This window comes from Schistocerca gregaria, chromosome 10 (genome assembly GCF_023897955.1).
Source record: "Schistocerca gregaria isolate iqSchGreg1 chromosome 10, iqSchGreg1.2, whole genome shotgun sequence".
Taxonomy (NCBI): Eukaryota; Metazoa; Arthropoda; class Insecta; order Orthoptera; family Acrididae; genus Schistocerca; species Schistocerca gregaria.
Genome location: NC_064929.1, coordinates 217372096 through 217397895, shown reverse-complemented (window position 1 = coordinate 217397895; position 25800 = coordinate 217372096). Strand labels below are relative to the sequence as shown.

The 25800-nt window shown below is 39.9% G+C and overlaps 1 protein-coding gene across 1 annotated transcript in view; it reads right to left on the bottom strand.

Moving 5' to 3' along the window:
* LOC126293252 (angiotensin-converting enzyme-like) overlaps positions 1-25800 on the bottom strand; it is a 1024671-nt gene that overhangs the window by 977288 nt on the left and 21583 nt on the right. The window contains exon 2 of the mRNA XM_049986369.1: positions 5562-5803. Coding sequence (XP_049842326.1) covers positions 5562-5803 — 242 coding nt within the window. The remainder of the gene's footprint in view (positions 1-5561; positions 5804-25800) is intronic.

Here is a 25800-nt window from a genome sequence, read left to right as displayed (position 1 = left end):
AGTTAATAAATCAGTCACGAAGCCTAGGACAGTATTTCCCCAGAAAAGGTAGACGACAGTTGTTAACAATTCAATGAACTGACATCATTTGGTTCCAGCACGATGGGCATAGGAATTATGGGCATAATTTTAGTGGACTGTAAATCATACTGTGGACAATTATGTGCAGAGTTAGCGGATTAGGGACGGAGAAGACCCAACGTGGATTAACAACGAAATCCGAAAAATGCTGAGGAAGCAAAGGCCGCTGCACTCTCTGTTCAAAAGGGAACGCGCAAAAGACTACAGGCAAAATTTAATACAAATTCGTGCGTCTGTGAAAATATTAATGCGCGAAGCTTACAACAATTATCACCCTCATGCATTAGGAAAAGATGTGGCCGAGAATCCGACATAATTCTGGTCCTACGCAAAATTCGTAAGTGGCCCTGAGACTTCCATCCAGTCACTCGTTGACCAGTGTCGTGTGACAGTAGAAGATAGGTAAAGTAAAGCCGAAGTTTTAAGCTCCGCATTTAAGAAATCGTTCACGCAGGAAGTTTGTTCAAACTTGCAGAGACACCCGTATGGAGGACAAGGAAATAAGCGTCACAGGTGCAGAGAAACAACTGAAACTGTCGAAAGCAATAAGTCACCAGGTCCTGATGGAACGAAGTTCAGTTTTACAAAAAGTACTCTACGGCATTGGCCCTCACTTACCTTGCATGTATCACGAAAAGCCAGAAGCGACTGGACAAAACCGCAGCTCACTTCTGTATATGAGAAGGGCACAGGAATGAACCCGCAATTTTTTTTTTTTTTTTTTTTTTCATCAGTCTACTGACTGGTTTGATGCGGCCCGCCACGAATTCCTCCCCTGTGCTAACCTCTTCATCTCAGAGTAGCACTTGCAACCTACGTCCTCAATTATTTGCTTGACGTATTCCAATCTCTGTCTTCCTCTACAGTTTTTGCCCTCTACAGCGCCCTCTAGTACCACGGAAGTCATTCCCTCATGTCTTCGCAGATGTCCTATCATCCTGTCCCTTCTCCTTATCAGTGTTTTACACATATTCCTTTCCTCTCCGATTCTGCGTAGAACCTCCTCATTCTTTACCTTATCAGTCCACCTAATTTTCAACATTCATCTATAGCACCACATCTCAAATGCTCCGATTCTCTTCTGTTCCGGTTTTCCCACAGTCCATGTTTCACTACCATACAATGCTGTACTCCAGACGTACATCCTCAGAAATTTCTTCCTCAAATTAAGGCCGGTATTTGATATTAGTAGACTTCTCTTGGCCAGAAATGCCCTTTGCTTTTGCTTTTGATGTCTTCCTTGCTCCGTCCGTCATTGGTTATTTTACTGCCTAGGTAGCAGAATTCCTTAACTTCATTGACTTCGTAACCATCAATCCTGATGTTAAGTTTCTCGCTGTTCTCATTTCTACTACTTCTCATTACCTTCGTCTTTCTCCGATTTACTCTCAAACCATACTGTGTACTCATTAGACTGTTCATTTCGTTCAGCAGATCATTTAATTCTTCTTCACTTTCACTCAGGATAGCAATGTCATCAGCGAATCGTATCATTGATATCCTTTCACCTTGTATTTTAATTCCACTCCTGAACCTTTCTTTTATTTCCATCATTGCTTCATCGATGTACAGATTGAAGAGCAGGGGCGAAAGGCTACAGCCTTGTCTTACTCCCTTCTTAATACGAGCACTTCGTTCTTGATCGTCCACTCTTATAATTCCCTCTTGGTTGTTGTACATATTGTATATGACCCGTCTCTCCCTATAGCTTAGCCCTACTTTTTTCAGAATCTCGAACAGCTTGCACCATTTTATATTGTCGAACGCTTTTTCCAGGTCGACAAATCCTATGAACGTGTCTTGATTTTTCTTCAGTCTTGCTTCCATTATTAGCCGTAACGTCAGAATTGCCTCTCTCGTGCCTTTACTTTTCCTAAAGCCAAACTGATCGTCACCTAGCGCATTCTCAATTTCCTTTTCCATTCTTCTGTATATTATTCTTGTAAGCAGCTTCGATGCATGAGCTGTTAAGCTGATTGTGCGATAATTCTCGCACTTGTCAGCTCTTGCCGTCTTCGGAATTGTGTGGATGATGCTTTTCCGAAAGTCAGATGGTATGTCGCCAGACTCATTTATTCTACACACCAACGTGAATAGTCGTTTTGTTGCCACTTCCCCTAATGATTTTAGAAATTCTGATGGAATGTTATCTATCCCTTCTGCCTTATTTGACCGTAAGTCCTCCAAAGCTCTTTTAAATTCCGATTCTAATACTGGATCCCCTATCTCTTCTAAATCGACCCCTGTTTCTTCTTCTATCACATCAGACAAATCTTCACCCTCATAGAGGCTTTCAATGTATTCTTTCCACCTATCGGCTCTCTCCTCTGCATTTAACAGTGGAATTCCCGTTGCACTCTTAATGTTACCACCGTTGCTTTTAATGTCACCAAAGGTTGTTTTGACTTTCCTGTATGCTGAGTCTGTCCTTCCGACAATCATATATTTTTCGATGTCTTCACATTTTTGTTGCAGCCATTTCGTCTTAGCTTCCCTGCACTTCCTATTTATTTCATTCCTCAGCGACTTGTATTTCTGTTTTCCTGATCTTCCCGGAACATGTTTGTATTTCCTCCTTTCATCAATCAACTGAAGTATTTCTTCTGTTACCCATGGTTTCTTCGCAGCTACCTTCTTTATACCTATGTTTTCCTTCCCAACTTCTGTGATGGCCCTTTTTAGAGACGTCCATTCCTCTTCAACTGTGCTGCCTACTGCGCTATTCCTTATTGCTGTATCTATAGCGTTAGAGAACTTCAAACGTATCTCGTCATTCCTTAGAACTTCCGTATCCCACTTATTTGCGTATTGATTCTTTCTGACTAATGTCTTGAACTTCAGCCTACTCTTCATCACTACTATATTGTGATATGAGTCTATATCTGCTCCTGGGTACGCCTTACAATCCAGTATCTGATTTCGGAATCTCTGTCTGACCACGATGTAATCTAATTGAAATCTTCCCGTATCTCCCGGCCTTTTCCAAATATACGCCCTCCTCTTGTGATTCTTGAACAGGGTATTCGCTATTACTAGCTGAAACTTGTTACAGAACTCAATTAGTCTTTCTCCTCTTTCATTCCTTGTCCCAAGCCCATACTCTCCTGTAACCTTTCTTCTACTCCTTCCCCTACAACTGCATTCCAGTCGCCCATGACTATTAGATATTCGTGCCCCTTTACATACTGCATTACCCTTTCAATATCCTCATACACTTTCTCTATCTGTTCATCTTCAGCTTGCGACGTCGGCATGTATACCTGAACTATCGTTGTCGGTGTTGGTCTGCTGTCGATTCTGATTAGAACAATCCGGTCACTGAACTGTTCACAGTAACACACCCTCTGCCCTACCTTCCTATTCATAACGAATCCTACACCTGTTATACCATTTTCTGCTGCTGTTGATATTACCCGATACTCATCTGACCAGAAATCCTTGTCTTCCTTCCACTTCACTTCACTGACCCCTACTATATCTAGATTGAGCCTTTCCATTTCCCTTTTCAGATTTTCTAGTTTCCCTACCACGTTTAAGCTTCTGACATTCCACGCCCCGACTCGTAGGACATTATCCTTTCGTTGATTATTCAGTCTTTTTCTCATGGTAACCTCCCCCTTGGCAGTCCCCTCCCGGAGATCCGAATGGGGGACTATTCCGGAATCTTTTGCCAATGGAGAGATCATCATGACACTTCTTCAACTACAGGCCACATGTCCTGTGGATACACGTCACGTGTCTTTAATGCAGTGGTTTCCATTGCCTTCTGCATCCTCATGTCGTTGTCTTTGCTGATTCTTCCGCCTTTAGGGGCAATTTCCCACCCCTAGGACAAGAGAGTACCCTGAACCTCTATCCGCTAGTCCGCCCTCTTTGACAAGGCCGTTGGCAGAATGAGGCTGACTTCTTATGCCGGAAGTCTCCGGCCGCCAATGCTGATTATTTATCAAAATTTAGTCTGTGGCGGGGATCGAACCCGGGACCGAAGACGTTTTGATTATGAATCAAAGACTCTACCCCTAGACCACGGGTACACAAAATTACAGACCGATATCTTTAACGTCAGTTTGCTACAAAATTTTTGAACATATTCTCAGTTATAATATAATGCATTTCCTTGAGAGGGAAGAAGCATATGCACACAAATCAGCACGGTTCTAAAATCGCGTGGGCGAAACTCATATAGCCCTTTTCTCACATGATACCCTGTAAACTATGGATGAAGGGCAAAAGGCAGACTGCATATTTCTAGATTTCAGAGAACCATTTGACATCGTGCCACACTGCAGACTGTCAACGAAGGTACGAAATTACGGAATAGGTTCCCGGAAATGTTACTTCTTAAGTAACAGAATCCAGTGCGTTGTCCATGGCGTGCGTGTTCATCAGAGAGTGCCCCAGGGAAGTGTGGTGGGACCGCTGTTGTTCTCTGGATACATAAATTCTCCGGCGGACAGGATGAGCAGAAACCTGCGGTTGTTTGCTGATGAAACTGTGCTGTACGGAAACGTGTCGAAGGTGGGTGACTGTAATGGGTGAGTATAAGAGGAAACGAGGTGACTCAGACAAAATGACAGGTAGAAAAACTAAGGTTATGCTGATGAGTAGGAAAAACAAACCAATGTCATTCGAGTGATGCTCCACACAGTCAAGTCGATTAAATATCTAGGAGTAACGTTGCAAAGAAATAAGAAATGGAATGAGCATGTAATGATTGCAGTAGTGAATACTTGGTCGACTTCGGTTCATAGGGCGAATTTTAGGGAAAAGAGGTTCATCTGCAAAAGATATCGCTAGCAGGACACTGGCGTGGCGGATTGTTGAGTTTTGTTGGAGTGTTTGCGACCTGCGCCATATCGGACTAAAGGAAGACATCGAAACAATTGGGATGCGGGCTGCTTGCTTTGTTGCCGGTAGGTCAGAACCACATGCAAGTACTACGGTGATGCTGCGGGAACTGAAATAACAATCATTGGAGGTAAGGCTACATTCTTTTCGAGCAGCACTACTGACAAACTTTAGACAACAAGCATCTGAGGCTGACTTAGAACGATTCTACTACCGCCAAAGTACGCTTCGCGGGAGGGCCACGACGGTAAGATGACAGAAAGTAGGGGTCGTACGGCAGTATACAGACAGTCGTTTGTCGTTCGCTGTATCTGAAAGTGGAACAGGAAAGGAAGTGGTACAAGGTACCCTCCACCACGCACCATACGCTGGCTAGCGGAGGATGTACGTAGATGTAGACATTCAGAAAACAGCTGCTAGTTTCGTTCCATTTATCAGTTGAGGGCTATGGCACGGACTGTCCGCTCAAAGTGGTCCAAATAGTGGCGCACACCCAAACGATAATCTGTCAAGTCGTCGATGGACCCATTAAGTAAGAGTAAGTGACGTGGTGTCTCCCTCGGCTTCGCCTTCGACGCCGCCAACCCGCAACTCACCTACACGTAGCGGGTTGTCGTCGGCTCAGCCCCTACGTTCTGCTGATCTTGTCAGTCGCCGAGAACTCCCGGTAAACAGCCAGAGGGCGCATCCCCCCTGCTTCGATAGCCAGTGGGGAAACGGTGACTTTCTGCCGGCTACAGCCAGCTCCGTCCTCGGCAGCTGGCGACTGACGTGCCACCACCGTCCGGACACCGCCTCGGATGGAACGTCGCCTTCGCCACCCGGACGGCTGCTCTCCCACCACACGGCTCAAAGCCTCGGTGAATGTGTCGTGCTGCACGTGAGACAGAACGCGAACACGTACTTTATTTTGACGATAGACTTTTCATTGGTGAAAAGAGCGTAATCTACGCTCTCGAGAATCTATTTTCGTCTCGTTGGAGAACAATTCTTTGCGACGAAGTTTTCCTTCACATTACTAAGAAGAATTTTGGGAGAGCGTTTTTCTTTTGTTACAGTGCATCAGAAACAGCGCACTGATCGTGTTCCAAGTTTACTCGTTCAACTAGACAAAGTCTAGTTACATCTACTTGTGATTATGTGAAAGTATTCCGACTGAGGAACGCTTCATAAGGCAAATCTGTGAACGGGAACGCGTTAAGCAGGTCTTCGAGTCACTCGCGTCCATCTAGAACAGTTTTTACTGAGTTTAACGGAGGCGATGTTGGCCTGATATATTCGACAATGCCCTTTGGCTACACTGTCTAAAGAATCCTTCTAAGAAATACCAAATTAAGATAACCTGAAGATGCCAAATTAAAGCGAAACGCGTTGCTGAAAACTAAAAACATGAAATTGCAACCAAGACTTATTAACTAATACTTTTAACCGCTACAATATCTTGATTCTTGACGTGCTTAAAATCTTTTTGCGAACAACAATATTTATGGTAGAGTTGATTTTTCATTGCAGTAATTAATGACTGTTAGATATGTAATACTTACATAATGAGAAAGCATCTTGTCTTTTTTTAATCATCAGTCTTCTGACAGCTTTGACGCGGCCCTCCACGAATTCCTCTCCTGTGCCAACCTCTTCATCTCAGAGTAGCACTTGCAACCTACTTCCTCAATTATTTTCTATTATATTTCAATAACTCAACTTCAGTGTGTTCATTCTGTCGTCAGCAAAAATGCAATCATTCTGTACCTATTGTGGATGTGTGGGGTGTCGCAGTGTCCTGCTGGAATTGCCCAGTCCGTCGCAACGCAGAATGGACATGAATGGATGCAGGTGATCAGACAGGATGCTTACGTACGTGTCACCTGTCAGAGTCGTATGTAGACGTATCAGGGGACCCATATCACTCCAACTGCACACGCGCCACACCATTACAGAGCCTCCACCAGCTTGAACAGCCCCCTGCTGACATGCAGGATGCATGGGTGCATGAGGCTGTCTCCGTACCCGTACAAGTCTATCTACTCGGTACATTTTGAAACGAGACTCGTCCCACGAGACAACATGTTTCCAGTCACCAACAGTCCAATGTCTGTGTTGACGGGCCCAGGCGATGCGTAAAGCTTTGTGTCGTGCAGTCATCAAGCCTTCTGCTCCCAAAGCCTATATCGACGATGTTTCATCGAATGGTTCGCACGCAGACACTGATGGCCCAGCAATGGAATCTGCAGCAATCTGCGGAAGGGATGCACTTCTGTCACCTTGAACGATTCTCTTTAGTCGTCGTTGGACCCGTTCTTGCAGGATCTTTTTCCGGAGCAGTGATGTCGGATATTTGATGTTTTACCGGATTCCTGATATTCGCGGTACACTTCATCGCATTCTTGGAGATGCCGTGCCCTATCTCTCGTGCGCCGACTATAACACCACGCTCAAACTCACTTAAATCTTGATAACCCGCCATTGTAGCAGCAGTAAGCGATGTACCCACTGCGCCACACACTTGCCTTATACAGGCGTTGCCGACCGCAGCGCCGTATTCTGCCTGTTTACGTGTCTCTGTTTTTTAATACGCAATTTCTTTCTCAGTTTCCTTGGCGCTTCAGTGTAAGACAAATGACATAAAACGAATCAATGATGAAATACGGGTGATTATTAATGCCAAAATTTGAACAATGAATGCACATAAATTTTTCTGCAACCGAACTTGAAGCATTCCGCAAATTCCTGCAGATCATATGAGGAAGTCACACCAAAGTAAATTGTGATCATCATTCACTTTCATTCTTACTGACGATTCTACTAATTTTCGATGATACATAAGGCCCTAATATTGAAAGTGTGTAAAAATATAAGTCAACTTCAAGAATAAGACACTCGATGGAACAAGGTAAGGCGTCAACTAACAAGTACTGACGATGCAGACTCGAGAACGTATTATGGAGTTTTGTTTTGTTAAAAGAGGAAGCGGGATGGAATCATGTTTAGTAGTCACAATTTATGATTAAGAAAGGTTTATTGACATTACGCCTTTGAAGGAATTTGACAATTGCAAATTGTGGACGAGCTACTACATAAAGCTTTGCAAATACAGTTAGAAACCCAACGAACTCAGTACTCAAATAAACAGTCCCTTAAGAGAAAGTTAAAAAAAAACTTTATGTGCCAGGCATTCATAGAAACCTTAAGCATAGCAGTTATCAATTACTTCACATTGTCACTTCATCAAACTCCTTAAAACCAGTTATTACATTAAGAGGGCCACATTTTACATTCTTTACTGAAATACCATTATAAACCTACTGTTTCAATCAGTTTAAGAAACACTTGTTAAAAGGTCAATTAACAAAAGCAAAACGAGGATAATGGAATGTAGTCAAATTAAATCGGGTGATGCTGAGGGAATTAGATTAGGAAATGAGACACTTAAAGTAGTAAAGGAGTTTTGCTATTTAGGAAGTAAAATAACTGATGATGGTCGAAGTAGAGAGGATATAAAATGTAGACTGGCAATGGCAAGGAAAGCGTTTCTGAAGAAGAGAAATTTGTTAACATCGAATATAGATTTATGTATCAAGAAGTCGTTTCTGAAAGTATTTGTTTGGAGTGTAGCCATGTATGGAAGTGAAACATGGACGATAACTAGTTTGGACAAGAAGAGAATAGAAGCTTTCGAAATGTGGTGCTACAGAAGAATACTGAAGATAAGGTGGATAGATCACGTAACTAATGAGGAGGTATTGAATAGGATTGGGGAGAAGAGAAGTTTGTGGCACAACTTGACTAGAAGAAGGGATCGGTTGGTAGGACATGTTTTGAGGCATCAAGGGATCACAAATTTAGCATTGGAGGGCAGCGTGGAGGGTAAAAATCGTAGAGGGAGACCGAGAGATGAGTACACTAAGCAGATTCAGAAGGATGTAGGTTGCAGTAGGTACTGGGAGATGAAGCAGCTTGCACAGGATAGAGTAGCATGGAGAGCTGCATCAAACCAGTCTCAGGACTGAAGACAACAACAACAACAAATTTAACGTTGCCGGGCACTAATACCACTCGCTTTATTTTTCCTTATTAAGAAAACAGAATTACTGACAAACCTCAGAAGTTCAAACTCCCATACAGGATTTCCCTCAAAATACATGTAATGAAAACAGTTACCAATAAAGGGTGACTTAATGACACATCAACACTAGTGCCTAAAACAAAGGCTGTCTCCGTTGCGGAGGAATCTTCTCACGAAATTTCAACCAACAACTTTCCCTTTGAAGGCGTTAGACAAGTGTTCGTTCTTTTTACGCGCTATTTGAGATTGGAATAATGGAGAATCATTCTGAAGGTGGTTGCGTGAATCCTGTACCAGACGCTTAAGTGTGATTTGCAGAATATCAATGTAGAATGAACGAGAAGTGTAAAATAAAGGACTGCGTTAAACGCTTACATAAATTTTCTGAGAAAGAGATGCCGTTGGAAGAAAGGTTACACAAGCCTTAATAACGTTGGAAGCAATAGAAAACAAAAAGTATGACAAAAGAACAGGCCCCACAACTCTTTTCGCGTGGTTGGACACGAGGTGCTATTGCTCACATATCCTCCATCTACCAAAGGCAAAAACTTAAGAAAAACTGACAGTTGTTGTACCCGGACCATATGCGAGATGCTATTTCTCGAGAAACCCAGAAACAGGGAAAATACGTGGATTATATTCACATAAATATATCAAAGATTTTATACGCTAAAAATACCTCAAGCACTTCAGAGGCTGCAGCTCTTGCGAAAAATACAACAATCTATTATCTTTTCAGAAATTTGGTGAGTTTATCTGACTGTGAAATATGAAAACACTTACAGGATACTATATACATTTTTCGCCTAACTACACGCAAAATATCCGTATTACATTTTAAACAAATTGCAGAATCTCAAAATGACTGTTCGAGTAGCTATAATCCAAGATAAGTACGAAGTTTCGTTAAAATCTATTACGAATGTTTTGTTATTCTATTCAGAATCAAACGGCAATACACAAACTGTACGTTAAATACATTTTTGGACGCAGTGATTACGAACGATGACATTACTCTCTCTCTCCCTGCGTTTGGCGCAGTACGAGGGAAGTAAACATCCCCCCCCCCCCCCCACACACACACACACACACACGCACACACATATACGTTCTCTCCTTGCCACTTTTGACGTAGTCTGCCTTGGCCATATCCGCGCATGCGAGCCACACCCAACGCCCTAGCGCGCTCCTTAACAGAGAGTTATTGAATGTAAGAGACAGCGCGTCATTCAAACGTTATCTAGTGAAAATGACAAAAGAATACTTGTGATACCTGAGCTTCTCCTGGCGTAAACTATGTTCAAAGTACTTACGGGCATTCAGCCAGGTTGAATTTTCGACAACTGCCGATATTTCGGCGGATGCACACTCCGCCATTTTCAAGGCTTAACTGCAACGACCAGACGAAGTGCAGAAAACACGAGAGCTCGGTTCTGCGAGTCTAACAGAAAAGATAACACACGCCTAAACAAAAGCCACCAAAGATGAACGAAGTCAGAGCTATCGATAGTAAGAAACTATGGACTGGTAGTTGAGGAAACGTTAACTCTGTCCCTATGTTTTTTAACAAGTGAAAGAGCAGGATTCCAGGCCGAGTTTAAACAAAAGCCTCCATCCCTATTCACAAGGTTGCTAGCCAATTTAATTTCAACAGACTCCTTAATCACACTATCCCAATAGCCGGACGTGCATGCCAATATCTCGGTATTATTATACCACATGGGGTGACCAGTGTCCAAACAATGTTCGGCAATAGCAGATTTGCTAGGCTGCTGTAGTCGCGTGTGCCGTTTATGTTCAATACACCGGTCCTCCACGGTCCTGATGGTCTGACCAATGTATGCCATGCCACAGCTACAAGGAATGCGATAAACACCTGCCTTACGTAAACCAAGATCATCCTTAACAGACCCCAAAAGCGCTTTAATCTTAGATGGAGGTCGGAAAACACATTTCACATTGTATTTCCGTAAAATACGACCTATCTTGTTTGAAGTGCTTCCTATGTAGGGCAAAAAGGCAATAGATTTAGGAGTCAACTGAGAATTATCACCAGTCACCTGGCGCACAGTTGGTTGATATCGCAACGCCCGTTCAATCTGTCTTTCACTATACCCATTGTGGCGGAAGATAGCCTCAAGATGGGCCAGCTCAGCAGGCAAAGTCTCAACGTCGGAGATGACATGTGCCCTGTGTACCAGGGTACGAAGTACCCCTTCACGTTGGGCCGGATGATGACAACTGTCCGCCTGCAGATACAGGTCAGTGTGAGTACGCTTCCTATAAACTGCATGTCCCAACGATCCATCCACCTTCCTCCTAACCAAAACGTCAAGAAAGGGAAGGCAACCATCCTCTTCCACCTCCATGGTAAAACGAATGTTGGGGTGGATCGAGTTTAGATGTTCTAAAAAGGCATTCAAATTCTCCCTGCCATGCGGCCAAACAACAAAAGTATCGTCAACGTATCTGAAATAACCGGCAGGTTTCAATGGCGCCGACTCCAATGCACGCTCCTCGAAGTCTTCCATGAACAGATTTGCAATCACAGGAGATAACGGGCTACCCATCGCAACTCCATCTGTCTGCTCGTAATACTGGTCATTGAATAAGAAATACGTGGACGTCAACACATGTCGAAACAAATTAGTTAGTTCCAGTCCAAACTTCACTTCAATTAACCGCAACGAATCAGACAAAGGAACACGAGTAAAGAGCGAGACCACATCAAAACTTACTAACATATCAGAGTCATTCAACTGCATTCCCTCCAAACGCCGTAAGAAGTCAGCTGAGTTCTTAATATGATGTTCACAACGTCCAACTTGTGGGCTTAACATTGAAGCAAGGTGCTTAGCCACACCATATGTTGGAGCACCGATATTGCTGACTATGGGGCGGAGAGGGACCCCCTCCTTATGTAGTTTCGGAAGGCCATATAACCTGGGGGGAACAGCTCTATAGGTGTTGACTCTTGATAGTGTCCTGTGGCAAACCACTTTTCTTCAGGAGGACACTATCAAGAGTCTTATCGCCTATAGTGCTGTTTTTGAAGCTGTTGTTGGATGTACTTATATTTGTAAAGGAAAATGATATATTTGAGGAACTGTGCTCAGAGAAAAAAAATCTTAGGCAACAGTATCTGTGTCTGCGATGGCCTCACTGTGGAGTCGCAGAATCTTTGACAGTCAGTAGCGGACATCTGCAGTTTTCGATGAGTGTGGAGTGTAATGGATGGAAGCGCTTTTGGAACTACGATAACTGCTGATTTATTGCGAGGAGGAATGATAGAACAATGGTAAGCTAGCATAAGGACATTAAAAAGGTTTTTTGAAAAGAAGAGCAAGGTATTATTTGATGAGCTGAATGTTTATTTTTATTTTTGTAGACTTGTATTCTTGATCATTATACTATTGACTGATCTTCTGAGTTAATTTACTATACCATGGAAGTTATTAGATTAAATGAATGTTCGTATTATAATCTATAACTGTTTTCCTTTTCTGATCTTAAGGGTTGAGTCATGTGATTCACTGGCATTTTGTGTCAATATTATGACCCCAGTTTCCCTGGACTGTAGTTAGCTTTAAGCAGTATTTTTTTAGCTGCTGCGGAATATTGCTGTGTTCCTGTTTCTACCAGTTCTTCATTTTGCAGGTGAGATTCGTAATATGTGATTGTTTCGTTGCCTACGTGCAATGAAGGTTCTTTCAATTTCTTTATTTTACCATGTCCATATGTCAGTGCAGAAATTTTCGTGTGTTTGAGATTACGTTCTTATACAGGTCGACTTTACAGTTTTTTTATACAGTTAGTTTTTTTCTGCAAATAGTTCGCACGGACCTAGATTACTGAGCATGTAACTATTGGTTTGCTTATGTACATGCTTATCAATGAACTCAGTTTTCACATACACAGCCGGACCGGGTGGCCGGCCGGTTCTAGGCGCTTCAGTCCGGAACCGCGCTGCTGCTGCGGTCGCAGGTTCGAATCCTGCCTTGGGCATGGATATGTGTGATGTCCTTAGGTTAGTTAGGGGACTGATGACCCCAGATGTTAAGTCCCATAGTGCTTAGAGCCATTTGAATCATCACACAGAAAGTTTCTTTTCAGTTTCATGAAAGTGATGTGGCTTTCAGCCCAGTAGCACATCTAGGTTGTCAGTCCACGTCCTCAGGTTATTTACAGTAATACACACAAGTAAAGGCATCTCACTTACAAGGCACCAAATAAAAGAGACCCCCTTATATTAATTTATAACTTACGTATAAATGTGATTGTGTGTGACTTTATGGATAAGTAGATAAATTCATATTCAGTACTTTGAAACAGCTAAACACGAATGTAGCCCTGCCACCTGAAGAGTATTTACGAGTACAGTAGATCCCACATTAACTTAGGATGCGTGACAAGCGATTCCATAAACTTTTAAGTGCTATGTCCAATAAAATACATACATGGTTATGTAAGCCACATTTGAGGATATATTAACACTTATGTTCACTTTCTACAAAGAGTAATACAAAACTAGAGTTGTAGAAAAAAATTAACACTAATTCAAACACAGAGTTACCAGTGAACCTGAATATAAAATGCAACGAAAACACGTGTCCATATATATCAGTTTTTAGCATCAAAAGACGGTTTCAGCGGTGATTAGCTGAGTGACAAAAGTAAATATTAAACGAAGTATTTTGTGACATACAAACTAGTCAAATAATCACTATGCTGTGGGCATACCATGGATTTTCAAACAATATTTCTCCTGTCCTCGTAAAAACGAGCATAAATTTTTTGTTAAGCCAAATATTAGAACATGGAAATGCATGATGATTATCTTAAGAAGATGTTGCTACATGTAACTCCTATCGTTTTCCTTTCCTAGTGTAGTGGTGAAACAGCTCTTGTTTGTGTCAAAGATAATATCAGTTTTCGGGTTGTTACGGGAAATGTAAACATTTTGCGAAGTAGCCTCTTCGCTCATTGAAAGAAATAAAAAGAAACTTTTCTTAAGCTTGCCGTTGTGGCCGAACAGTTCTAGGCGCTTCAGTCCGGAACCACACCGCTGCTACAGTCGCCGGTTCGAATCTTGAGTTGGGCATGGATGTGTGCGATGTTCTTAGGTTAGTTAGGTTTGAGGAGTTCTAAGTCTAGGGTACTTGGAGCCAACCAAACTTTTCTTGCAACTAAAACAGCTATCGGCAAAAATTAATTACGAGGAACCTGGAGTTAGAATATAAATAAGATTTCCTAGTAACTGTGTCGTTGGACTTTTATTTGTTTCATGTCTTCGTAAATATGTTCATGTACATTTTGTATATCTATGAAAACCCATCTTAAGTGACATCAGAAGTATTAGAAAGCGCAAATACGTGTGAAAGAGTGCTACGTAAATGTGAAAATACATCAAACCCCCTAGTGGTTAAAAAATAACGCTGTGCGACGATTCAAGTGTGCAATCCCCAATGTGATTCATCATCTGTAATGTGGAAGCTTAACGAATCTTCGCCGAGCTGAATAAGAGAAATAGTGGAAAGTGTGTGCTAATAGAAGGGAGAACAGCCACCAAAATGTCGATGAAGACTTCATACAGCATGGCGATTCGGCATCACGATGAAGTGGAGACCATCGTAGCCTAGGAATCCGTACACAGATATAAGTAGTTACCCTGAGTGGACACTACGAACTTTTCACACTCGATCAAGTGCACGAATAATGCTCTGCGTGGTGTAGAAAACAATGACCGTGAATAGTTTGGAACAATAGAGCCAGTTCACACTGCCGATTGAAGGACAACAGAAGAGCAAAGGGCAGGCAAAATGAAGGAGAGACACACAATTGTCATACATGTAAATAAATAAAGATAAATATTTAAATTAATGTGAAGTAGGGCCACATGACGTGAAACAAAATTTTTAATATTTTCCGTATTTGTTTAAAGTAATTGATTTACTTGTAATTTTAATATAGTGGAACAAAATTTTTGATGAAATATATGACATATAAAGAATCTGAAAAAACGAGGTTCCCATATAGCTGACACACATTAGCCAAACAGTACATTAAAAATAATGGACAGATAGGGCAGTAGTTGAGTGGCCAAACTAAAATTTCATTGCACCTTGCTCCTCTGGACAAAAAACGTAAAATGCATAAATTTCTATAGATTCATCATAAAAGGTAATTAGCCCACAAAAGAGGGAAGGTGTTAGAACAGTTCCTAGATGTTGCAAAGACATATACGTAAATAAAGAAGAAAGTGACGAGTTGCAAAAGAGATGCTATTTTTTTTTATTTTTGTCACAGAAAGAGAGAATCCTGCGGTGTGTCTTGATGAAGAGAGGACACGATCATTTTATCGATCTTCCTGTTGTAACGGTTTTGTTGATAATTTTGCATTAATATGAGTAAAGTGAAGGGACTTGCAATGGCTGTCTATTAGACAAACAGTTAATCTCACCCTATGGAAATATGAGTTTGTTTCAGTAGAGGACACGGTCAAGAATTAGTAACTTCGACGGCTGTATTCAGGACGGCCATCACAGCAGAAAGCAGAGATGAAGTTTCCCTGCAGAAAACAATACAACAAAAACTATTTTCAATTAAATTTTCTAATAAGTTTATTTCAGATATATCTGGTGGTGTCTATTTGGCAGGCATTACTACTGCATTTCATTAATGTCCATATGCAGCCACACAAGCCATTCAGATCTGAGATTTTGGAAACCTGTTCCAATACAGCACACAGTAATGCTCAATACTTAAAACTACATATGTTTTCTATTTTTTGAGAGGGTGAAAGAAGACATCACCCTCTTCCAAAAATTGTTTTGCGATGTATTAAAAGCGACCCGATGCAACGACTACTCCTCTGATGTGTCCTATGTACGTTATATACTGATTAGAGCATGAGAGAATGAAAATGATTATCTTCACAGATTAGCAGCAAATACGTTATACTGGATAATTTTGTTAACTTCATGGATTTTGCTAGTAAACGTATACCAACAAACGACGATTTTTTCACATATTTTATTCCTTGGTGGCAAATGCCCATATGAAAATCTCTCATCCCTTTGCTGCCATCTTACGGTTTTATTATTAACTTTCGCACATACCTGCCATTCACTGCAGATGAAAGCACAGAAAATTTTTATATGTTTGACCATTCTCTAAGTGGCTTTATAAGTTAATGTTAGGTGAAAGATCAATTACTATCTATAATGTCTTCAATAGAAATGCAGACTGGCGTTAATGTTTCTGTGTTGTATTAGCACGTCGACTACAGAGCCGCCCAGCGCCGGCTGCGTCGACTCGCTGGGGTGCCGGCCGCACCCCGCTATCAGCGCCGCCACGCGGCAGCCGTCTCAACCCGCTGTGATGGCGACCGCAGCCTGTGGCGGGAATGTCAGCTGGCGTTTGTTCACGCACGAATCTGGAGAACATATCAACGGCAAGAGTCCCAATATGTAGATGCATTACCCAACACTTTTCGCTTTTTCGAACTGTATTTTATGCCCATTTTGTAGGCAATGTAAAAGAGCGCATAAGGTCTTAAATACAGTTATGTTTTTTTTTCTTGAAACCGTTCACATTGACCAAATCTACTGAGCAAGAAAGTATTGAAAATGTGGACACTAATTCAAACACTAATTCAAACGAATACTCATTTGAATTAGTGTTTGAATTAGTATGAGTGAAAAAAATAAATATTAATCGAAACATTTTGTGACGGACGTAGGAGTACAACACTACGCTGCGGGCACACCATGGATTTACAGCCTATATTTCAACTGTCCTCATAGCAAGGAGTGTAAATTGTACATTAGCACAACAAGATGCATGATGTTATTTTCTACCAGAAGTTGCTTGATGTAATTCCTATGCTTTTCCTTTCCTCATGCAGTAGTGAAACTGCTCTTGATTCTGTTAATGATAATAGCAGTCTCTGGGTTGTTACAGAAATTCTAAACATTTTGCAAGGCAAATTCTCCACTCATTGAAAAAAATAAAAAGTAACTTCTAAGAGCGAAAAGCACATGTCGACAACAATTAATTACATGGAACCTCAAATTGGAATATAAATAATAATTACTTGTGACTGTACTCGTTTGACTTTTATTTGTTTTATGTATTTGTAAATATGTCTGTGAATATTTTGTAAATATGTTAAAACCAATCTTAAGCGACATGAGACGTATTAGAAAGTGCAAATACGTGCTACGAACTTTTCACACCCCTACAAGTACGTGAATAATTCGCTGCGTGGTGTAGAAAATAATACCCGCGAATAGCTTGCAAACAATATAGCTAGCTCACACCGACGATTCATCGAGAACAGCAACACAAAGGGCAGGGAAGACGCAAATTTTTGTGTGAAACTGATGGAGAGATACACAATTGTCATACATGTAAATAAATAAATATAAATATTTAAATGAATGTGAAATAAGACAACATGATATGAAACAAAATGTCTAATATTTTCCTTTTATCTTTAAAATAATTGATTTACTCGTAATTTTAATACAGTGGAAGAACTTTTAGATGAAATATATGACATATAAAGAATATGATAAAAACGAGCTTCCCATACAGCTGACACACATTAGTCAAGCAGTACATTAAAAATAATGGGCAAATATGGCAATAGTTGAGTGGCCAAAATAAAAGTTCCTTGCACCTTGCCCCTCTGGGTAAAAAACGTAAAATTCATAAATTTCTGTAACTTAATAAGAAAAAATAACTAGCCTACAGCAGAGGGCAGATGTTAGGGCAGTTGCTAGATGTTTGAAAGACATATACATAAATAAAGAACAAAGGGATGAGATGTAGTAGAGATGCTTTTGTTTATTTTTCGTCACAGAAAGAGATTAGTCTCCGGTGTGTCTCGATGGAGAGGGGACACGATCATTATATCGTACTTCCTATTGTAACGGTTTTGTTGATAATTTTGGATTAATATGAGTAAAGTGGGGGGAATTACAGTGCCTGTATTTTTGACGAACAGTTCAGCCCACCATATGGAAATATGAGTTTCTTTCATTAGTCGAAACGATCAACAATTAGCGACTGACAGCGGCTGTATTCGAGACAGTCATCACAACAGAAAAGAGACATGTACTTTCCTAATGAGCAATAAAACAACTATGAATATTTTCAATTAAATTTCCTAGGTAGTTTATTTCAGATATATCTGGTAGTGTCTATTTGGCAGGCATTACTACTGCATTTCATTAATGTCCATATGCAGCCACACAAGCCATTCAGATCTGAGATTTTGGAAACCTGTTCCAATACAGCACATAGTAATGCTCAATACTTAAAACTACATATGTTTTCTACTTTTCGAGAGGGTGAAAGAAGACATCACCCTCTTCCAAAAATTGTTTCGCGATGTATTAAAAGCGACCCGATGCAACAGCGACTCCTCTAATGTGTCCTATGTATGTTATATGCTGATTAGAGCATGAGAGAATGAAAATGATTATCTTCAGAGATTAGCAGCAAATACATTATACTGGATAATTTTGTTAACTTCATGGATTTTGCTAGTAATCTTATACCAGCAAACGACGATTGTTTCACATTTTTTATTCCTTGGTGGCAAATGCCCATTTGAAAATCTAACATCCCTTTGCTGCCATCTTACGGTTTTATTATTAACTTTCGCACATACCTGCCATTCACTGCAGATGAAAGCACAGAAAATTTTTATATGTTTGACCATTCTCTAAGTGGCTTTATAAGTTAATGTTAGGTGAAAGATCAATTACTATCTATAATGTCTTCAATAGAAATGCAGACTGGCGTTAATGTTTCTGTGTTGTATTTGCACGTCGACTACAGAGCCGCCCAGCGCCGGCTGCATCGACTCGCTGGGGTGCGGCCGCACCCCGCTATCAGCGCCGCCACGCGGCAGCCGTCTCAACCCGCTGTGATGGCGACTGCAGCCTGTGGCGGGAATGTCAGCTGGCGTTTGTTCACGCACGAATCCGGAGAACATATCAACGGCAAGAGAGACCAGTCGCCTGTATTCTCAAATTTTTCCCACTGTCTGATTGCTTTCACTTTCTAGTGTTCTGTACCTCAACTGGTGCAAACACAACCCTTATGGGACCACTTTGCTTTCAATTTGTCTGTCTGACTACTAAATATTGTTTTTTCTTGTTAGGATAGAAGCGCCAACTGCCTATTACAATTGTACGTTGCGAAAAGATTTGGTATGAAATTATAAAGTGCAGTAAGGTGCTGATCTATTGCATGAACAGCAAAATGAAGAAAACGATAAGTCTTTTTTCCGTTTATCATTTTGTGGGGGAGGGGACCGATATCAGTGACAAGAAGTTTCTGAAGGTTTGAAATTATGTGTAAATTTTGTTGGGAATCTCGAAATGCTTTCATTCTCAGTACAGGATCAAGCAAGCACGTTGCCCGTAGAAGAGCCCTCGGTTTGTTTTAGGCCTCAAATTTCACCATACCAGATTAAACATCACTTACAAAAAAGATTTTCTCTATTTAACTTCAGATTTATAGATAGCACCAGTCAAATCAATGTCTCCAAGCAAATCACAATTTACGTTCATTAAGGTCGTTTAACTGCTGTTGGCCCAATGTGTTCCTCAACTCACTTTTAGTGTGTGTTAATAATGGAAAAGAATATTCTCCGCTGTTGCTAGTGAACATGAAAGTCTAGTAAACCCGTCTGACCATTTCTAAGTCACACCAAAGTAAATTGTGATTATCAGGCACTTTCATTCTTACTGACGATTCTATTCATTACCATGGTAAAAGTGTTTAAAAATACAAGTCAGATTCAGGAGAAAGATACCCGATGGAACAAGGTAAGGCATCAGCTTACAGGTACTGATGATGCACACTTGAGGATGTATTATGGAGTTTTGTTTTATCAGCCTGGTAACTGGCATGTATGTTTATCCAAACCATATGCAGACAGTTTTATAACATATACACATAACACGTGGTGTCACTGTGGTGTAGTCAATGGTACGTGGTCCCTTTTTAAACCACACTTATCCACCATACCTTAGATACCACAAGAGAGGAAGTGGGATGCAATCATGGTTGGTAGTCACAATTTATAATTAAGACTGTTTATTGACATTACACCTTTTAAGGAATTTGAGAATTACACATTGTGGACGAGCCACAAGATAAAGCTTTGCAAATACAGTTAGGAACGAAACATACTCAGTACACAAATAAACAGTCCCTTAAGAGAATGTTATAAAACTTCATGTGCCAGGCATTCATAGAAACTGTAAGTATAGCAGTGATAAATTACTTCAAATTGGCATGTCATCAAACTCCTCAAAACCAGATATTACATTATTTAAGATCGCCACGTTTAACATTCTTCACTCAAATACCATTATAAACTTACTATTTCAATCTGTTTAAGAAGCACTTGTTAAAAGGTCAATTACAAATTTAGTGTTGCCGGGCACTAATACCCCTCACTTTATTTTTCCTTATTAAGAAAACAGAATTACTGACAAACTTCAGAAGTTCAAACTCCCCTATAGGATTTCCCTCAAAATATGTGTATTGAAAACAGTTACCAATAAAGGGTGACTTAATGAAACATCAACCCTAGTGCCTAAAACAAAGGCTCTCTCTGCTGCAGAGGAATCTTCTCATGACATTTCAATCAAGGTGGTTTGCTGAACCCTCTGCTAGCTGCTTAAGAGTGAGCTGCAGAATATCGATGTAGATGTAGACTTAGAATGTACGAAACGTGTAAAATAAACGACTGCGTTAAACGCTTACATAAATTTCCTGAGAAAGAGATGCTGTTAGAAGGAAGATCACACAAGCTTTAATAACGTTGGTAGCAATAGAAACAAAAAGTATAAAAAAAGAATAGGCCCCACAACTCTTTTCGCGTGGTTGGACAGGAGGTGCTATTGGTCACACATCCTCCATCAACCAAACTCAAAAGAACTTAAGAAACAATGACAGTTGTAGCACACTGGACCATACGTTATACATAGAATACCATACGCGAGGTGCTATTTCTCGAGCAACCCAATAATAGGGAAAATATGTGGATTATATTCACATAAATATATCATTTATACGCTAAAAATACCTCAAGCACTTCAGATCCTGCAGCACTTGCGGAGAATACAGCAATCTATGATCTTTTCAGAGATATGGAATTCATCTGACAGTAAAAAATGAAAACACTTACAGGACACGATATACATTTTACACCTAACTACACGCAAAATATCCGTATCACTTTTTAAACAAATTGGAGAATCTCAAAATGAATGTTAGGCTAGCTATAATCCAAGGTAGGTACGAAGTTTCGCTACAATCTATTACGAATATTTTGTTATTCTGTTCACTGAAATGGCAATACACGAACTGTAGGTTGAATACATTTTTGGAAGCAGTGATAACGAACGACAACATTACTGTCAGCCACCCTGGGCTTGGCGCTGTACAAGGGAAGTAAACATCCCCTTCTTCTTTCCACTTTTGGCGTAGTCTGCAGTGGTGATATTCGTGCCCCAATTAACAAAGGGTTATTGCATCTAAGAGACAGAAAATCGGTCAGATGTTAACTAGTGAAAATGATAAAAGATAACTTAACTGCGCAAAGGAAATACTATGAGTAAACTGCATTAAGTAAATGCTGACACATAAGTAAGACCAAATTACAGGAAATTCGAACAAGTGGAGTAGAAAACATTCCCTGTTACGTATACAACTAGTTACAGGAACAAAGAGTATATGGATAACCCATATCGCTAATCAGTGCTTTAATCACAAGAAAAAAATGTACAACTAGTATTATTACTGCAAATGTTGTATTTTCTACACAGATATTGCTAGGATGAAATATTTTATCTAATGTCATGTCCATCTTGCATTGTCATTGTATGACAAATTTCAAAAATGGCTTCACACATATGACTGTACTTGGACTATGTACAACGAGAAAGATATCTCACAGTAAGACACTAAAATAATTATTTACACAGACAGGGCTATGGTCATGCGCAAGAAAAGAACTATTTACAGAAAGGCTAAGATTATACTGAAATAATAAATAAAATAAAAGTCTACAAGTATGATACAAAGAGGAACAGGATAACGAATATAGTGACAGTACTAAAATTAAGTGCTGTTTATATTATACTGTCTACAGCTACTTACAATAAAAAAGAACTATGCTGTTTATACAGAAATACGACTAATTAAGCTAGGACGATTATTCAATACTTTACATAATTCTATTGAAAACTGCCTTACAGTGAATACGAAAAACTAATGTATTATATAGGAAGAAATTCAAAATTAAATTAGGGACACGCGATTAAAATGGAAAAAAGTTTGCATAGCAGCAACTACAATCGTCAAGATAAGTTAAGGCCCATATAGCAAATAAAAGTTATTTACCCAATCACAGTGCAGCAGGCAAATCACTGTCAAAGAGCGCATAAGGAAGTAAGAAATATTGAGAGGTATGAAGAGGAAACGTTAACAGCAAAAATATTAAATTTTCTGTGTTGTACTATATACTCTATGTGCGAATAAACACGCCAAATGACCTACAGGCAGTTACGCATAATTCAGAAATTTTGTAGTAATAAGAATTTTGAAGAGAATGAAACTAGCATGTCTGACTTGGTGGAAGGATTGAATTGGTGGTGGAAGGATGTAAGATGGCTATTTTTTGACCATGTTATTGGATGTGCTAATACTTGTAAACGAAAATGATATATTTGAGGAACTGTGGTCAGAGAAACAATTCTTAGGCAACAGTATCTGTGTCTGCGGTGGAATCACGGTGGAGTCGTAGTTTCTGTGACAAGCAATAGTGGATATCTGCGGTGTTCGTTGAGTGTACAGTGTAATGGATGGATGCGATTTTGGAACTATGATTTATTACGAGGAGTAATGACGACGCAGGACAATGGTAAGCTATCATAAGGGCATTAAAAAGGTTTTTTGAAAAGAAGAGCAAGGTATTATTTGATGAGGTAGAAAGTTTATTTTTATTTTTGTAGGCTTATACTGTTGGTCCACTTAACACTCGTTACAGTCGACTTTTTGATAATTATTCTATTGACTGATCTGAGTTAATTTACTATACCATGGAAGTTACTATATTGAATGAATTTTCGAATTATAGTCTATAACTGTTTTCTTTCTCTGAACTTAAAGGTTGAGCCATGTGCTTCACTGGCATTTTGTGTCAATATTATGAAACCAGTTTCCCTGGACTGTAGTTAGTTTTAGCAGTATTTTTTTAGCTGCTGCGGAACATTGCTGTGTTGCTGTTTCTGCCAGTTCTTCAATTTGCAGATGAAATTCATAATACGTGAAAGTTTCGTTTCCTTTGCGCCATGTAGGCACTCTTAGTTTATTTATTTTACCATAACCATATGTCAGTGCAGAAATTTTCGTGTGTTTGAGATTACGTTCTTATACAGGTCGACTTTACAGTTTTTTTTATACAGTTAGTTTTTTCTGCAAGGAGTTCGCTCTGACCACAATTACTGAGCATGTAAGTATTGGTTTGCTTATTTACATGCTTATCAATAAACTCAGTTTTCACGAACACAGCCGGCCATGGTGGCCAAACGGTTCTAGGTGCCTCAGTCCGGAATCGCGCTGCTGCTTCGGTCGCAGGTTCGAATCCTGCCTTGGGCATGGATGTGTGTGATGTCCTTAGGTTAGTTAGGGGACTGATGACCACAGATGTTAAGTCCCATAGTGCTTAGAGCCATTTGAACCATCACACACACAAGTTTCTTTTCAGTTTCATGAAAGTGATGTGGCTTTGAGCCCAGTAGCATATCTAGGTTGTCAGTCCACATCCTCAGGTTATTTACAGTAATACACACAAGCAAAGGCATCTCATTTACAAGATACCAAATAAAAGGGACCTTCTTATTTTAATTTATAACTTATGTATAATTGTGATTGTGTGTGACTTTATGGATAAGTAGATACATTTATATTCGGTACTTTGAAACAGCTCAACACAGATGTAGCCCTGCCAGCTGAAGTATATTTACGAGTACAGTGGATCCCACATTAACTTAGGATGCGTGATAAGCGATTTTATAGACCTTTAAGGGCTATGTTCAATGAAATACAGACATGATTATGTAAGAAACATTTGAGGATGTATTAACACTTATGTTCACTTTGTACAAAGAGTAATACAAAACTATACTTGTAGAAAAAATTAACACTAATTCAAACACAGAGTTACCTGTGAATCTGAATATAAAATGCTTTAACAGGGATTCGATGAGTGATAAAAATAAATATTAAACGAAGGATTTTGTGACATACAAAGGAGTCAAATACACACTATGCTGTGGGCATACCATGGATTTACAACCAATATTTCACCTGTCCTCATAACAAAAAGCATAAATTTTTTGTGAAAACAAATATTAGTACATGGAGATGCATGATGTTTATCTTAATGAGAAGTTGCTACATGTAATTAGTACCCTTTTCCTTTCCTAGTGTAGTGGTGAAACAGCTCTTGTTTGTGTCAATGAAAATATTAGATTTCGGGTTGGGAAATGTAAACATTTTGCGAAGTAGCTTCTTCGCAATATAAAAGAAATAAAAAGAAACTTTGCTTAAGCCGGCCGTTGTGGCCGAGCGGCTCTAAGTGCTTCAGTCTGGAACTGCATTGCTGCTACGATACCAGGTTCAAATCCTGCCTTCGGGTATGGATGAGTGTGATGTGCTTAGTTTAATTAGGTTTAAGTAATTCTAAGTCTAGTGGACTGATGACGTTGGATGTTAAGTCAGACTGTGCTCAGAGCCAGCCAAACTCTTCTGAGAACTAAATAGAAAGGTGTCAGAAGTAATTAATTATGAGAACCTCGAATTAGAATTTTAAAAAAAGATGTCCTTGTAACTGTGCTCGTTTGACTTTTATTTTGTTTCATGTCTTTGTAAATAGGAAAACACATCTTAAGGACATCAGACATATTAGAAAGTGCAAATACATGTGAAAGAGTGCTACGTAAATGTGCAAATATATCAAACCCCCTAGTGGTAAAAAAATAACGCTGTGCGACGACTCAAGTGTGCAATCCCCAATGTGATTCTTCATCTGCAATGTGGAAAGCTTAATAAGCTAAATAAGCGAAACAGTGGAAAGTGTGTGCTAATAGAAGGGAGAACAGCCACCAAAATGTCGATGAAGACTTCATCCAGCATGGCGATTCGGTCTTACGACAAAGTGGAGACCGTCGTAGCCTACGGAATCCGTACACAGGTGTAAGTAGTTACCCTGAGTGGACACTACGAACTTTTCACACTCGATCAAGTGCACGAATAATGCTCTGCATGGTGTAGAAAACAATGGACGTGAATAGTTTGGAACAATAGAGCCAGCTCATACTTCCGATTCAAGGACAACAGAAGAGCAAAGGGCAGAGAAAACGCAATTTTTTGTGGCAAACTCAAGGAGTGACACACAATTGTCATACATATGAATAAATAAAGATAAATATTTAAATTAATGTGAAATAGGGCCACATGATGTGAAACAAAATTTATAATATTTTCCGTATTTGTTTAAAGTAATTGATTTACTTGTAATTTTAATATAGTGGAACAAAATTTTTGATGAAATATATGACATATAAAGAATTTGAAAAAATGAGGTTCCCCATAGCTATCACACATTAGTCAAACAGTACATTAAAAATAATGGACAGATAAGGCAGTAGTTGAGTAGCCAAACTAAAATTTCATTGCACCTTGCTCCTCTGGACAAAAATCGTAAAATGCATAAA